At 44.5% G+C, this 17414-nt stretch overlaps 1 protein-coding gene across 1 annotated transcript in view; it reads left to right on the top strand.

Annotated features, from left to right (window-relative positions):
- Window positions 1–17414, top strand: part of fam222aa (family with sequence similarity 222 member Aa) — a 65307-nt gene that overhangs the window by 12023 nt on the left and 35870 nt on the right. Inside the window, exon 2 of the mRNA XM_058635597.1 lies at window positions 15204–15346. Within this exon, the coding sequence (XP_058491580.1) occupies window positions 15250–15346 (97 nt within the window). The 5' untranslated portion in view covers window positions 15204–15249. The remainder of the gene's footprint in view (window positions 1–15203; window positions 15347–17414) is intronic.

The following is a 17414-nucleotide window of genomic DNA, read 5'->3' as shown; positions in this document are numbered from 1 at the left end:
ACTTTTGAAGGGCGGGCGAACATGTGGTGGCAGTATCTGGCTTTTCATCGGCGTATAAAGATAAAGGTTAAGGGATTATTGCATACCTTCCCTTCTTCATGTCTTTTTTCCGAACATTAAAACCAGCTCAGGATCACGAAGCCACCTGACATCGGACTTCACGGCTGCTGGTTCATAGAAACGGAGACACTTTCTCGTAAAAAGGGACAAGAACAATATAAGCCTTTTTCTTTAACACGGTTCTTTGTGGCACAAAATCGAGAGTCTGAGCAATATGAAAATGTCGATGGGAGACGTTCTCTTTGAAATGATGTGCTTTAATAACCACAAAGAATTGTCACTGAGTTTTGGAATAGTTTTCAATGTATCCACTTCAGTATTATTATAAAAGAAATGTCCTTGGGGCCCTGCAATTGTTTTGCAGGTGTAAAGGTTTTCTTTGGGTATAATTTCAATGTGGTGCTTTTATTTATTTATTTATTAATTTTAATCAACAACGGCCTTGTGTTTGCTTTTTGTGCAGTTTGAGTGAGTTTCTGTAGCGGATGGTCGTGTTAAACACGTGTATCGTAAGCACAGGGAGGCCCTTTTGTGCTTCATTGCTGGTTAAAGACAAAATTCTGCTGTCGTGGATTCGCACACTTCACCTGAGTGTGGCCTGCGACTCGCCGCGGGCCCCTCTCAGTTCTCTCAGCGCCTGCACTTTCAAAGTGCTCGCATAGCTCGACTGTGTCAAAGCATGTCCCGCCCTCCCTGACCCCCTCCTCTGAGAGACAGCACTCTTGACCTGCTGCCCCATTGTTTCCAGCGGGGATGGATGGGGAGCCGCCCCTGACGGCGTGATCCTTCACTCAATGGCGGCTCCATCTGTTGACTGCGTGACTCTGGGTTACAAGCGGGGATTTTGCTCCGTCTGTGAGGGGTGTGAAAGGAGCCATCTTGAGGGGGGGCGCTTCCTGAATAGGGTTTTCAAACTGCGGTAGCAAGGGTGTCGCAATTGCCCCACACAACCCACCCTTCTCCCCTCCACCCGTCATCAGCCCAGCACAGCCGGCTGGGTTTGTGCAGGATGAGAGGCTTTCATTGTGCCTGTTCACAGGCCCCTAGGCAACAGGGTCACCTTGTCCCCAAACAAATGCTGCCCTTAGAGGGATTGTTGGCACTGTGGGTCTGTGTTTCCATCTGTGTGTGTTTGTATCTGTGTGTATGTGCATGCATGTGTGCGTGCGTATAAAGGGGGTGTGAGGATTGGAGTATAAGAATGCTTCATCAGGCAGAGGGCAGAGGCCTTGGCTGTGAGGACATTTATCTAACATCGCTGCCTTTCACATCAAGGCCTATTCAGTGCAATCACTCTGCATCGCGCTTTCAAAGGACACCGCAGAGAGAGAAACACACATTTACAGGTCAAACTGATCACAGTGAGCATTTAGACCAACAAAGCTGCTGGTGTCATTTCTATTTGGCAAGAAAAGAGGCCGAGGGGAGAAGAAGAAAAAACTCTTTTGACATTATCTGTGTTCCAGTCTCTTAAAATGGTGGCAGAGAGCTTTGGGTTTTTGAGGCTGGTCTGTTCTGTGGTTCGACCTCTTAAGTTGAAAGTATTTGTGAACTAAAATTGAATCTATGGCTGTTTTTAACTTATGACAGAAGCGTTCTTCTGTCTGCATGGCATCGTCACATAGGAATTTTCTCTTAGGTGATACTAAGCAGAATTCATTTCCTCATTCCACAGAATAATCTTTTTCTGGTCTTTCTCCTGAGTAAAATTCCAAACATCCAAATAGTTGCAGATCCAATATTTCTAATGTTTAATCTCTAAAAAGGGGCTCGTCTCTCTCCCCAAGCATGAACTTTCTTTTGACGGTATCAAATAGCCAGCTGCTGTTTGATTCAGGTCTTTTGTTTGGAGCTCATCATACTTTTCCCCAAACACCCTCATCCCATCATTTCCTGTTCTTTTCCTATATCACGGGGCCACAGTCACAGAGCCCGCTTCACTGCGGGGGCCCAAACCCATGAGCTGTGAAATGATGTCCCCAACTAAGAGGCCGTACACACGAAAACAAGTTCAGGAGAATCTGCTAAAGGTTTTTTTTTTTCTTTATATCCACACTGAACTGGTGTTTTGGGAGCAGTGAAATGTTATTTTTTGAAAAACAGGTCCCAGTGTAGGAAAATCTGAAAATGCCATCCTTGCATTTTCATGTACACAACCAATAAGCTACATCGGGCTGTCGCTACCTTCGTCGTCTATGATAACTTTGTTATCATCTTTCCTTAGTCGCCCTGGCTTTCTTCCTTCTGTCTCTGTGACTCTGTGACTGTATGCATAGTGATGTATACTTTTCGAGTGGATGGAGACATTTTCGTGAAATGATGCCGTGTTTATGAAAAACTTTGTGAAAAGATCTCATCGGCGAAGTTGGCCGTACGCAGTCTTACCCGATTTCATGGGTTTTAAGCAAAGAAGCAGTGTTGCCTTCCTCGTGTCTTTTGCACATATTATTTCGCCTCCACCTTTCTCTTCAGTGTGAGAAAAAAACAAGTGAGTGAGCAACAGTATCAGACAGAAAAGCAGGTGGGCTGGTGCAGACAGAGTTAAAGGAGGAGCGGGTGTTGAGTGGAATGACTGAAGGTAGAAAACTGCAGTGACAGCAGAATGAATAAATTGAAAAATTCTCTCATTGTAAATTGTCTATCGCTCATGACAAACGATCTGATAGGCGAGCCGCCCGGGTTCCCGACGCATCCGTCCCAATAGAGCTGTGAATAACTGGTCTATCTCCACACTGCTTAGCACTGGCCCCACACTTAATAATTCATACAGTGTGAAATATTTTCCCCCAGTACAGAAATGCCAAAGAGCCGCCGCCAGCAGGCGCGGGGGGGGGGTTTGGTGGTGAGGGGAGGGGGGGTGTCCCTGCGGTGCTAATTTGGGGGATGGTGACGTGCATAGATTTCTAAGGGGGTTCTAGTTTACTGGAGATGCCTCAGACACATTTGCTCTCCTGTGCTGCTCTGCCTGTTGTTGGAAAGAGCTGAGCGGGAGACGCACAGTGAGGGAGAGTGCGGATGACATTTAACTCATGGCTGATCTGCCTGCAACTAGGAACACAGGCAGGGAAAAACATTTCCATTTAAGCTGACTGAACACAGTTATCAGCTGCCGTGGGGACAAAGGGAGGCTGTAAACCTGCTAAGTACTTTTTGCTGTTTTCCCGGGTGAGTGTTGTGACATCAGTGGCAGCAGGTGTGTGTGGACACCTGGTTGGTGTCTCCTGTTTCCATCAGGTGACTCCCTCCTGCCTCAGGGCTCCTTCAGGAGCACAGCAGTCAAAAGCAGCTCTCATGGTCCCTGACCTTATTGTCCCCTTCATTCACAGAGCTGAGTTCATGTCCCCTAATTCTCCACAGTAATGGACACGAGGCTGTAATGGCCTCTCTCTCTCGCTCTTACACACACACACACACACACATGCAGACGTGTGCCTATCTGGGATAATGTACTTTTTGTGCCGCTATCATGTGCAGTTATGCCTTGCTTATTCCGCAGCTCAGTCCAGTACAAACTGGGTTTTTATGATTCGCATTCAGGCCCTGATACCAATTATGCAAACTATTAAAAATTTAAGAGGGACAGTCTTTTATAATTTAATCCTAAAGTAATAGATTCTATTAAAAATGCATGAGAGGAGCTTTATAGATGGAGCTAGAATTAGTGTCTATCAAAGACTCCAGTCAAGGATGCTGGGGGACTGGGCAGAGGGAGTGGTGGTATTGCCTCATTATTCAAATAGGATATGATTACCATAGAGCAGGAGTCCCTCAGAGCTGTGGCAGAGCTCCATGACCACTGTGATCACTAACAGGAGGAGTCCAGTCGGGCTCCCCGGGGAGAAAGGGAGAGATCTTCCTTTTTTCGTGTGACTTGAAACCGGTTTTAGATTTCCCGTCTTAACTTTCTCAAATGGGATCCAAAGTGACATGTGATTTGTTGTGGTTTAAAGCATCCCGGCATTGCATTACTCCCTGTCCTCTTGGGTTTCTGCTCCCCGGTGTTTCACTTGAGATTGTTTAGTCTTGTCCTTGCTGAAAGCATGTAGAAGGTGTTCAAGCATGAAAACAGGAAGCCTGCAGTGTTGTAACTTAATGGCTTAGGCAGCGAGCGAGAGCGAGAAGCAGACCTCTTACTGGCCTCAGTGCTTCTTGGTTTACCCCATGGAGCTTCCTGAACAGGTGAAAAGCTGAGTAAAGAAGTCTGACTCTCTACAATATGTGGTCGTGGTTTTTTTTTTTATTTGCAAACACAACATTTGCACTTTTGTAACTTGAAAACTTTTTAGTCATTTAGTTCCTTGCTTTATCCGACACAGGCAGGCGAGAAAACTGTTTTTCTGCATCACAGGTTTGAAGTTTGAGTGCAGATCTCTGTTGTCTCCACTTCAATTCTCCTCAATAATTACAGATAGGTAACTGAAGTGATTCAGTTACCTAAACAGCTTCTGGGCAGGAAATGTGGTTGTTAATGTGCTGTAAGAGAGAGAGAGCGAGAGAGAGAAAATGCAGCTTATATGGATTTCAAGTTCTGCCTTGGAGGAAGTTTCCTTGCTTTTTTGGAGTTGTGGTTGCTTGTTTAATGGAATAAATCCAATGAGCTTAATCGATCACCATCGTGGAAAGGTCAAGAGGAGAAGCTGTGGTGTTTGGAGTGCTTATCCCGTGGAGGAGTGCCAGAAATGTGACACCTCCTTATGAGGGGTGGTGGCATGAAGATTAGTGACGGACACGGTGGCCCAGGGGATGATTTACGCAGATCAGCTCTAAATACTCTGTGTATATCAGACAGGAAGAGGAGGGAGCGAGAGAGAGAGTAAGAGTAAAACTTTAAGCCGCCTTCCTCCAATCCCTAATTCGACAAAATAAGCATATTAGTAGATTTAAACAAAAATGTTTAGAAAAAGGAAAGCGAGGGGTCACAGTCGGTGGTGAGAGGTGAACTAAAGTGTATTGATTTTAACCTTCAGCATTAGTCCACACTCTAAATATATTGTCACTCGTGGTCGGTGAGTATTCAGTGAGTTTTATCCCCCCTGTAGTCTAATCTAATCTGGAGTGGGTAGCTGTGGGTATAAACATCTGTGCTTCGAGTTGAAACGGGGCTTTCTTTCTGCCTAATCCTCTATCCAGGGATCACTCAGGAGGGTGAAGACAATTACCAGCCTGCTTTCTCATGCTAATGGAATCTCTAACTAGATCTTACAGAAAGAGGAAAAAATAGATGGAGGACGCAGAGAAGCAGGGACAATGGTGCAGAAAGATGACCCAACTAAAATGGGTTTTTAGATTACCATTTAATTATTGATGGAGGCCCAGTTGAGGATTTGGAAAGCGTTTTCTGGAAAGGCGATGGATTATCAAGTTATTTTGGCATGTGTGTGTGTGTGTGTGTGTGTGTGTGTGTGTGTGTGTGTGTGTGTGTGCGCATGCAGGTGTCACATGAGTAACTTGCTGAGACAGAACTGATGTCACTGACATATCAGCAGCTGTGTGCCTTTCACCTTTTTATCACCTGCCTACAGCAAGGTGTCTAGAGTGGTTTTAAATTGCATTAATATGCAGGAATTTATAGATTGCCTCTCTTGGCATTTCTGCAGGGAGGGGAAGAGAGTATTACAGTCTCCATCTGCACTAATTACTGGGTCTTGGCAGTATTACCTGTCTCTTGTGAAGGACAAACCAAGGCATGGAGCAGTAACACACGGAGCAGAAGGAGCTCATCTGCTGGGGAGTCTTCACGAAGACGGATGTCTCCGGGGGCATTTTTGCGCTGGTATGTTTGAAGTGCCAGGAGCCTCGACTAACATAAAATAATATCTGCGAGCAACATTGATAAACTAAATGATATTCGTCCAACAAGAGCTTAGGGGGGGAAAATCTAACGGGCTTTGCACCTGATTTCAGTGACGGTTGCATATCCACTCAAAGCGCTGCGTACATATACTGTATATCAGCATATATCTCGCGCTAATCCCGGTGGAACCTCAAAAGTGGCTGTCTCCAGGGTGTCGGAAGATTTAAAGTCATGGCGGCTCGAAAATAAATCTTAACAGGTGTACACCCGCTGCGTTCTCCTTGAAGTGTAGTCCTGAAACCTGAAGCAGAGCGCAAGTCTTTGTTCTACTAAATAAATCACAGGAGCACTGAGCAGGTATCAAAAATCCTTGGGAGGGAAGAGATAATCAGGCTCCACATATGCCGTTATCTCCATGATGACCTCGCTTCTTAATTCTCTCCTTGGCTGGACAAACTTGCTGATAACAGGAAGCTTTATCAGGTTGCCTTTGTCATGGAAAGCGTCTATTATTTTAAATCATTACGGCCTGCCCACTTTTCACCATCACCAATCACTGAGTGACACCCCGAGGCGTTGCCTGTTAACACAAGAGATCGATGCGTTAACTCTGTGCACTTCGGGCAGCTCGCTCACTCACAGGTTGCCAGGTTTCTGCATCCAATCTGCATGCGGTAATCCCCGCACTCGCTGTGGCTTTTCTCGGGTTCCTGTGTTTTGTCTGTCAGCCTGTCAGGAAGACTTCTCCAAATGCTGCTGCACAAACATCTTGCCGGTGTCTGTGCCATCTGTGCTTTTAGCCAGCAGGTGATTACCAAGCGAAGCCTCACCTCCCACTATGTCCAACTGGATTCCCTGTGCTGGCACGGTGTAGGCCAGCTTCAAGAGCGAGCGGGATGACAACAGCTGGATAGCACACATTATGGAGTCAAAGGAAAGACTGCTGAGCCTCGGTGACGGAAACTGCGGCGAGGAGGAAAATATGCAGGGAAAAATGTCTGCTTCCTTCCCAGTTAGCTTAGCTTTGAGCTGCTGTGTCATTCTGTCTTTTATAGTTCTTAATATCCAGCAGAGCAAAAATGGCTTTGTCTCACTTCAAATATATCAAATGAGATCAGTGTCAACATTTCGGCAGTGCACCGTTTGATTGCCTTGTGGGCTTCACGACACACTAATGTTATGCATGACTGACTATTGGATCGGTGACACCCTCCAGTGAAAGACGGCAGAGTTGTCCTTTGGACCATGGGAATTGGGGTCACCTTAGGCCCTGCAGAGAGCCATACTCGGAGTCAGGTTTCAGCAAGTGAGAAAAGAAATCACATTGTTGTGAATTTAATTATATTCCATTGATTTATTGAACGCCCATTAATAAGCATATATTTTGAGGCAGGGCCATTTAGCGTGAAGGTTTTCTCTGCTCCACTCTTTCCCTTTTTTTCCCCCTCTCGCCTGCTCACTCCATTTCATCATAAATTGACATAAGCCTTTTTCTTTGAAGTTCAGGAGCCAATCTGAGGAATGACAGCACAACAAACAATGAACAAAACACAAAAAGACAATGAACACTGTTTGAATATTCAAGTGAGCCACCATAGGATGGGTAGAGGGGGGGGGGAAGAGCCCTTGTTTTATTGTTGTTGTGTTAAGCTGTGAATGGACCTGTCTAGAACAATAAAGAATTGTGTCAGATTGGGATAAGACATTTTGCAATATCAACAATGCTTTAACAAATGGTGTGTAATAAGGTTTACTGAGGAAAATATAAATCCTAGCATGAAAACCAACAAAGCGCAGCTCATTTTTCACATTTGGCTGAAGTTAGTGTGGAGCGTTGGGTGATTTATGTTCTTAAGTCCTGCCTGGTGAGGCAGCATCTGCTGCAAAAATCTCACAAAGAATCAGTTTGATATTTTTTTTTTTAGGGCAAAATTTTGTTTTTAACATGGTTGTGTATCTGTGATCAACATCTGTGATGATCTCCGCGGCTGCCCTTCACATCTGTTCAGCATGTCACAGCGTTCGCAGGGTTTCTGCGTGAAAGCGGTAATAGATGACGACTGACGCTACAGCGGTGCAAAACAATACAACAAAGGTTGTGGCAATAAGAGGTGGAGAGGATGCGTTTCCCCTGTGGTTTGTCTGACAGTCTTCAGCCAAGCACTCATTGCTCAAAGTCAGTGGCTGGCATCCGCAGGAGCACAAAGACTGTGGTTGTACTGTGCTGAAAACGGGCAGATTTAAGTGAGGGGACTCTGCAGCTTGGGGACACAAACATGATATGGGTTTTAGGCTGGTGATTAGTGCACACAATACACCAATTTTTCTGTCAGGGCTTCTGTAATTAGTTTGGTGTAATTCTCTTTTACATTCACTTGAATTTTGGTCATTTTAGGACTAATTATATTTTTCCCTGTTGAAAGATAAATATGTTTAATGTTGGTTTTAATTAAATGTGGTCATTCTTGTTTAAATAGCCCTGACAGATTGCTATTGCCAGACCAATTAAACAGCTCGGGATATTTTACATCCCATCATCAACCCTGGCTCCGGCGGTGACCGATGGACAGATCACTGCTCACCATAGTTCCAAAGCCATGGTTGCTACTGGCTATTAGCACGGCTATCACTAAACTATAGGACAATGGCTATATTGACCCAGTTAAAGGCCACTGTAAACGTCCACATTGTGTTCAGTCTAGAGATGCATTCACTGAACCTCGTAAATGTAATTTCTCACGCAAAAACACATGCTGTCCACTTATCAAGTATTTGATGCTGCTGCCACCTAGTGTTAATAGATGCAATTCTAATAAGGTCGACTTTATGTCATTGGAGAAGTAAGGAAATATCCTTTTTTTTTTTTAATCTATTGCAGATTTTCTTGGATTACCTCAACATTGAGTGACATTTATTCATTTCTGATGTTTTTTTTTGTAGAAATGAGGGTGGGGCTTATCTGTGGATTAATCGGCTTTTATATGCTTTGACTTCTCATACGTCCATATAACACACATTTCCACCCAGTTAATATTACTCTTTCATTTAAAGAACATTTGCAAAATACTCGTCTAGGTTTCAGTTGACTGACTCATGTCCAGGTTTAGCTGATGAGGCTTGAGCTTTGCTGTTGTCTCTGTGCACTACTCACTTTTATTGCAGGGGTAAAAAAGAGCAGCACACTGAGACTTCTGTAGCTGGGACCTCAGGAAAATTGGTCACTTTGGTTGCTTCCAAGGATTGCAGTGAGCAGCAAATTGTTTCCTGTTGTAGAGGAACAAGCCCACAACAATGTTTTCTGATATATTTTTCTTTTTCATACCAGGGAGCAGAGTATGTCAGGAATCCAAGGTACTGGTGCAAAAAAAAAACCACTGAACAATGTGAGGTGTAATGTAGGAAACAATCCCAGAGCTCGCTCCATCTTAAGATGCCATAAAACATTTGTGCTTGAGTTGTGTGTTTTGTACACTGTGTCGTATGTACAATTATTATGGTTGAATCTTAAAATATGAACCTGTAAATGTCAACCACACGCAGGCTCGTATAAAACAAAACTCTCACGCTAATAATTTTCTGTGTTAAGTGACGGCTCAACACCGGCTCGTCCACAATTCATCGTGAGAGTGCATCCTGTGTGATGGCTGAAAACATATGCTTTAATACAACATAATAGCCTCTATTATTCATAGGACCGTCGACATTTGTCACTTCCAGCGTTTGTAACACATCCATCCAATCTGCGTCTGGTTATAGGTTCAAACTCACAGCCTCAGTATAAATCTATATCTACATTTCATGTTTGCTGTGTGTTTTGAGTGTGGTTGCCACATAGCAATAATGCTTTTTGAGCCTAGTAGTTACTATTGATGAAACCTAGCCCAGCACAAGGATGCAGCAGTTGGCTGTGAAGTCAATTAGTCTTTATTGCTATTACGGGGTTGACATTAGTCTAGGCAGGCGTGTTTTGATTAGATATGACAGACGACTCGTTTCCATTGGACCGCCAGACATTCCTCACCCTTCATCCCATGGGTGAAGATATTGAAGCTGACTGGAATATGGAAAGCAAACAGCTGAGTGTTTTTTTGCCAAGATGCCTTTCATCTGCACAGAAACCTCTTATAAATATGACTGCATACGGCGCACAAGGCTGCATATAAACCCCAATAACATCGTATATATAAGACTCAGCTGCCAATATGTTGCTCTGGCACTGTATATCATGGCAATAATGCCTAAACTGTAGGCTTTTACACACAATGGCCTTTTGTTGTGCAGGTTATTTATTGTGCTGGTGCGAGGTTGTGCCGAGCTGGTGGGTGAGTGCATCCAGGGGCTTGTATTGTGAGGGAATCAGTGGCTCTTGTTTGTGGAGCTGGGTGGGTTTATTAACAATGCCTTTTTTATGTCCCAGTGTGCGTGCCTGTCAGCAAACGTCCCCTCAGAATTTTTGTTTGTGTGTTGTTTTGTTAGTGTGTGTGTGTGTGTGAATCAGGGATGGCAAACATAACCCTTTCATTGTGTGTCATGTCCAAAGAGACCAGTCTTATCGGGCACATGTGAGCGTTTGGGTGTGTGTGTGTGTGTGTGTGTGTGTGTGTTTTGAATATACAGTATGAGTGCAAATTATTTAGTGTGGGTGTGTTGAAAGTGCCGAGCCGAGGGGGTTTACAGCCAGTCCTTCCTAATGGAGCTTTTCACTCTCCCTCCATTCATGTGACGGTATGGTGACGGAAAAGGGGGAGCTGGGGATTAAGGGGGTAGAGGCAGTGCCTTGTTAAAGAAAAAGAAAGGGTTTGAGTGTGTCGATTGGATTAACTTGTTTGGGCTTATTAAGAGGGGAGACACAGCAGCTTGTTAAAAGCACTGCATGGGGTGTCCCACAGTGAGACAGTAGGGTCACCATTCAATTAGACTGCAGCCCCACCCCTGCTCATTGTCGAGGCAGTCTGCCAGGCTCCCGGTCCATGGCTGATCCTACACGGCGAGGAGGAGTTTCACTGGAGACAGATGGGCCACATCCACACTACTCCATTTTCATACTATCCCAAAGATTTCCAGAGTTTTTTTCCAGGAAAGAAAACACAGCCGTGGCGTTTTCAATCTGAAACTGTGTCGGCAGCGTTTTAGTCTGGACGGGCTGAAACTGGAACCTGTGAAAACCATAATGGAGTTAACACGAAACACTCGTCTGGTAGTAACCCGAGTAGTTTCTGATGTAGCCTTAAACCTCCTCTGGATGAGGTAGAAAAGAAATCCGATTGCAACATTTATGACATTTATTTCACATCTTAGTAGGTTTTTTAAATGATTGCACTACTGCATGAGGGCAACGCTTGAGTGGAACTTGTTTATCTGGTAAAAAATTGCTGCAAAAATAGTTCAGGTGTAAGGGTTAGGCAACTAAAATACTTGATCACTAAGCAACTAAAGCACCCAGCCTACAGTTAATAAAAAGCATCGTTTTCAGGCTGAGTTGTGAGGTTCACTCACTTTTTTTAAACTTTCATTACTGTAAGAAATGCGACATGTCTGTCTCTCACCCCAATCCTCTTTCTCTCACAAAACCCAGTTTTAATTAATAAAATGGAAATGAAACTGGCATGATTTAGTTTGAACGCAGGAACTACCTGATGAATGAATGAGTCAAAATAACTTTAAATCTATCAACTATTGTTGATATTGCCTGCACTGCAAATGTACCGCGTTTCAAATATTCTGCTCTCTTTCGGCTATACCACATACATATAGCTCAAAACACACATGCACTCTGCTCATTCACCCTTGACCACCGTGTTACACTGCACACTTGGCAGGATGCTTATCTGAGCAGGCAGCTGTGGGCACGGGGAGCTTCTCTTCTGATCTCCCCTGAAGTTTAAGAACCTTTTAACTAAGAAAACAGCCCTCTGCCAAGCCCACCGCCTCTTGATTCTGCCTTATTCCCTCATCTCATGGGACTGATCTCCCGCCCCCGTTGCAAACCCTGCAGCAGCATTTGCAGAAAGAACCGATAGCCATCCTGGCTTTTGAGATATCCCGCACTGGTGTAATAGGAGACCTGTGAGTGGATTTGATGAGTGAGTGGAGTGCAGGTGTTTTTTCTTCAAATCATTTTTTTCTACGCGTGGTGTGTCGAGGGCAGCGTGTGTGTGTGTGTACTTATATTTATATGTGAGGTCCAAAAAAAACATACATTAATTTTAAGTGCTTTTTCAGGGTTAAGACCTGGTTTTATGGTTAGGTTTAGAATTAGGTTATGGTGAGGATAATGCATTATGGTGTCCTTAATGTGTGTGTGTGTGTGTGTGTGTGTCCTCACTCACACATTCTGCAGCACCTTCCCGGGGATTGACCTGGGCTTGACGGGCTGTTTTAGGGCAGCTGGATGATGGGTCACAGGGTTTTGGTTTGGAGATAATTTCCTGCCATTGAGAGACATCTGCTAAGTAGAACAATAACCTAATAGGAGGCGATGAGGGGGAAAAAGGGGGAACACGGCAAACAAGTCAAAGACTTGCTCCCTCTGCCTCGCTCTTAAAGGCAATAATAGGAGAAAATTGGTTCCTGAAATTGAATTGAAAAAAGCAGGTCTCTCTCAGTGAAGTATAATGCCTCAGAATACATTTGGTGAGCAGCAAATGGATAAAAATGGAGGGTAGTTACACGATTGTCTTTCATTTCAAAGATGGGGGGGAAACTGCAGAGGTATGCCCGCTTAAGACTAGCTTTTAGTCTCAATCTGCACCATGTGTCCCTTTTCTCTCTTTCAACCACTATCTTTTAACAAATGGGCTGTGAGGATGGACTTGTTGTGAAATTAGTATCCTCGCAGAGAGGACACAGAGAAAGGATTATGTGAATAGCCAGTAATGAGCTCAAAGTGCCAGTGTGTTTGGGCCAGGCCTGCCTGTGTGTGAGAGGAAATGGCACCGCGAGCGACCTTTTTCGCTCGAGCACCTGGTGAGAAATAGAGTGGCCCCTCTCTTCCATCTGCAATGTGAGTGTATGTATGTGTGCGTTTGTGTGGATAAGGGAGAGCTAACAAAAAACTGGCTATTAACTGCAAAGTCTTAGTCTGGAATTTGTATTTACTTTATTTTTATAGTAGGTTTTTTGACTATTTATTATCAACAGTTTTTTCACATCATCAGGTTTGTGTTAAAGGTGTTGTTTTGTGCCGTGTCTGACAGGTTTTTGTTTTTAAAAAAAAATACATGTGTTAAGTGTTTTGTACAAGCCCTCAGGGTCTGAGGTCACATTTAATGTCTTGGAAAAAAATGTTTTATTAAACAGGTTTTTTTTTTATGTATAAAAGACGAAATTCTTTGTCGGAATGATGCATTTTTCTGAAATGCCTGCTTCAAATCTTCAACTGCTCCGACAAGAAAAAAAATCATTTAACCTTAATTACAGGCAGCAAGATGGTTTATTATGCTTTCTTTTTTTCATTTTTAAATCCGTGCTTTTTTAATCAGCTTTTACTTTATCTGTGTGTGTGTGTGTGTGTGTTGGGGTGGGTGGAAGCATGTTTGTGAAACAGTAAATTAAAAACATGCACAGGCTCTAAGCTCTGTTGTTCACAATGTTCACAAATGCACCTGTGACATGAAAAGTGAGCGAGTTCGGATTTAAATTACAGGATGTGAAGATAGATAGATAGATAGATAGATAGATAGATGGACAAAATCAACTATTAAACATAAATAAGGTGCAGTACAATATGACACTAAATATAATATTCAACATCAAGTTTCCACCTTGGTAAATCCAACAAGAGCATTTTTCTCATTTGCAAAGGTTGTTGTTTTGATGTTTTTCCACTCATGATCTATATTGTCGCTTCAGTCTCTCAATGAGTTAAGAACAGGACCCGGTGCGTCATGCACTGACATTAATTTATGTTGTAATCATTGTAATTGCTTTCTTTCATATTAAAATGATAATCTATAAAGCTAAGTAATGGACTGATGGCAGGTGGCTAAATGTTCATTTAGTGATTCAGTGAGAAAATAAATAACAGGGGACAAGCCTGTGACAGGCACGTTAGAAATCATTTTTCAATAATCTGCCACGCATCGTGGCAGGAGACGCTGGCGCTGACGGCATAGATGAAATATTCGCTTCTGTTCTTTGTTTTAATATGGGAGGAGGCCCAGATGGAAGTAATAGTGTTTTTCCATCGATGCATTTCTTGGACAAGAGGCTCCGACACATAAGAGTCCAGATTAGAGTTGCTTTGGTTCGTGCATTTGAGGTGTGGGAGGGCTGCTCCGCTCTATTATCTTACTGTACAGTGTAACACGGTAAGAGCACATGTTCCAGGAAACCAAACGGCAGCCTCTAAGTGAACTATGGACGAGTGAATCTTGATCCTTATCATATAAAAGCACTTCATGGTCTGGACCTAAATGGTTTTGCTTTGGCTTTTCTCATTTGGCACATAATCCAAGTAGAAGACTTTGTAATCAGTCATCATTGTGCTGTGTGACATTGGTATCTTGCTGATGAATGATACCCTGCAAGCTCCTCGATTGCTGAAGGTTCATATATATATATAATTTCTTCTTTTTTTGAGAGGAAACTAGCAGCAACTGCCTCCCTTTTCCTGAGTGAAGGTGGAAAAGGGGGAGTGTAGAGCTAGAGATTTATGGCCTGGAGGGAGATTGATTAGTGCCGTCACTAGTCCTGATGTACGGTTGGCAGTCTCCCCCTCCCGAACCATCGCATTTGCTCTCGCACACACACACAACATTCACACACAACCATACAGTTCAGCACGCAGCTACACATACATCCAGACACCGCTCAGTCCCCCAGGCCTTTCCTGACAGTCCCCCAGAGCTGTTGCATGTTAAGTTGGAGTAGACAGACTGCTGTTTTCTCAGCATTACCATTTTTTCTTTCTGTCCATAGATAATGCCATCAATCACCACATACACACTGCCCTGGAAGGAATGTGCCAAAGTGTTGCTACTCTGTGTGTGTGTGTGTGTTTGTTTTGGGGGCCGTTTCATAGACAGGAGATGTGGTTGAATGGCTGTGTGGCTGTGCTGTTTGGGGCTGCAGAGTGACTGGCCTGGACTGTGCTCTGAACCCGTGTCAACTGTGTGGCTCCGGTGCAGGTGTGCGTTTATCATTCAGCACACAGAGCTGAGAGGCAGGCAGCTGTAGGCATACTTTCCCAATTAAATCCTGGGTGAGAAACCTTGCCCATCTAGCCCAGAGCCAGCTCCTGCCGGCTTACCAGACACAGCCATGGAGCTTTGACCTTGAGTCATTCTGCCTCGCTCACTGAACGCTCATATCTTTCTCTTTTTCTTGCTCTTTTTTTTCCCTGATCTAGGTTGGCCTTAGAACTCCCCCGGCTGTCGTACTGTGCCCACCTCGCCATGCTGGCCTGTCTGCAGAGGAGGCAAAACCCTCCACCCCAGCACCCGGTGTGTGTCAGCAAGACCCTGGAGCCTCCACAAGCCCTTGGACGGAAATGTAAGTGGACAAAGTGACATGTAGCGATGGAGTTCAGCATTGCTCACAGTGAGGAAACGAGCGGGGCTTGTGTTTGTCGTTTGTGTTTTATCTACTGGTCATGGTGAATGATGGAAACGGGTCGTTAACCCTGACTGTGAATAAGTAAAGGAAAACTGACTCTCCGGTTTCCGTTTGTCTCCGTGTTGCTTTTTCTACTCTGAGGAATTCTAAACAGCTTCATTCGCTCTGCACTTAGACCTTGTATTGCAGTGCTGTTTGGCTACTCATTGAGAGGAGGGCTGTTTAGCTGAGCTGATTGTGCAGTTGTGGCACACGGAGCTCGGCAGACAGTGTTTAACGTGCCTCGCTGGCCCTGCGTGACCCTGAGGGTCTGTAAACATTTACAGTGTCTGGCCCTGACTGTGCCGGCCGCCTGTAAAGCATGACAGCTGCTCTGTTTGCTCCCCGAGCACCACCCTCTCTGTCCACTCACAAAATGGTGTAAAGGGACATGAGATGAGCGAAGGTTGAAAACGCTCACAGAGCCGACAGAACTAGTTCGTACCAGTTTGGGATTAGAGAGAGTTGCTGCGGTCAGGAATATGGATAGGGAAGCGTTTCAACGCGCCGACCTCCAGTTTTTCTGGCACGAGAAAGAAACGTCGGTCCCCCTGACCTGAATGCTCATCAAGTCTTTGTTTACATGGAAAACATCCAGTTTAACTCAAGTGAATTAAATAGTCTGATGGATGGAGAGCAAGGGGGAGCACTAACCCATCAGTTTATACCTCAGCTTATAGAGAAGCTTACTGGGAATAGCACTGTACTTCTTCATCAGAGCGTTATTGACGCAGGCCTATAACCAGCCCACTGAAAGGCATTAAAGAGACTCTGATCGGCTCTGGGTGAAGAAATGAAACAACTGTGCTTGAGCGTGTTCTCGCTCAGCGCCTCACTGGCCAATTAGTTACTTCTCAGCCCAGAATCACACTCCAATTTCCTCGTACAAAGACAAAAAGAGTCAGAAACAGGCCAGGTGACTCGGTGCTACCTCCCTCCTCAGATCTGGAGTTGTTTTCGCTGGTCTGTATGGATGTTTCATCCTGAGTCTGTAGTTGTTTGTGAAACAGAGAGGCAGGCAGTGAGATAAACAGTGCTCCAGGTGCATCTGAAAGGGGCCACACTTCAGCTGAGTGGGGTTCAACAGGGCTCACTAATGAGGATTCTTAGAGTGCTGAAGTGAATGGGAGGACAAAGAGAAACAGTGCAAAATAGAATTAGAGAAGGTAAAGATGGAGAGGAATGGAGAGAAATGGAGGGAGTCTTCAGCAGTCTTAATCGATTCCCTCCTTCCAATTTCACAGGATTAGCCCACTTCCTCTCAGGGTTCTTTTATTGAGGAGCGACCAGTGGGAGTCAGGACTCGAATCAATAGATAAAAAGGACAGTCTTTTTACTTTCCTGCTGACCCTCTCTGTCTGACTCTCCAACTCCACCTGTTAAACCTTTGATTGACAGACTACCACAGTGACTGGCTTAAGGTGCATAATGAGGATATTTGAACATAATAGGCTCCTTTCTGTCCTTGGAAGCAAGAGGGGGGGAGCAAGTGTTGGATTTCTACCACGGTGCAACTTCTTGGCCTCAATAAGGCAATTGTTCATCCAGGCCCAGAAGCGGGGCAGATAGGCACACAGTGGGTGTGGCTGGGGAAGTGGGCACACTCAGGTCACCGTGCTGAGTGGGTCCCCATGATTGATTGTCCATGGCCCAGTTTGTGCCAACATGGAAGGGGGGTATGTGGGTAAGGTGACCTGGTCTCACAATAGGAGGCTGAATACCAGAATTCTCCCCCAGAAAGAGACGGAGCGAGTGAGGGCACAGAAAAAGGAATTACCTGGAAGTGAGTCTGTCATTTGCATGTACTGTCCTTTATCTGTGTGTGTGTGTGATGACTTGAGTGACAGAGAACATGAGTGGGCAAGTTTGGGGGTTTTTTTGTTTGATTTTTTTTTTTTTTTAGAAAAAAGCCCCTGCATGCAGATGCCAAGTGGCTGCACAGTTCATTGATGCGATTCCCATTAAA

This window comes from Solea solea, chromosome 8 (genome assembly GCF_958295425.1).
Source record: "Solea solea chromosome 8, fSolSol10.1, whole genome shotgun sequence".
NCBI classification, from domain to species: domain Eukaryota; kingdom Metazoa; phylum Chordata; class Actinopteri; order Pleuronectiformes; family Soleidae; genus Solea; species Solea solea.
The sequence above is the reverse complement of the archived record's forward strand: the minus strand, read 5'-3'. Positions and strand labels throughout refer to the sequence as shown.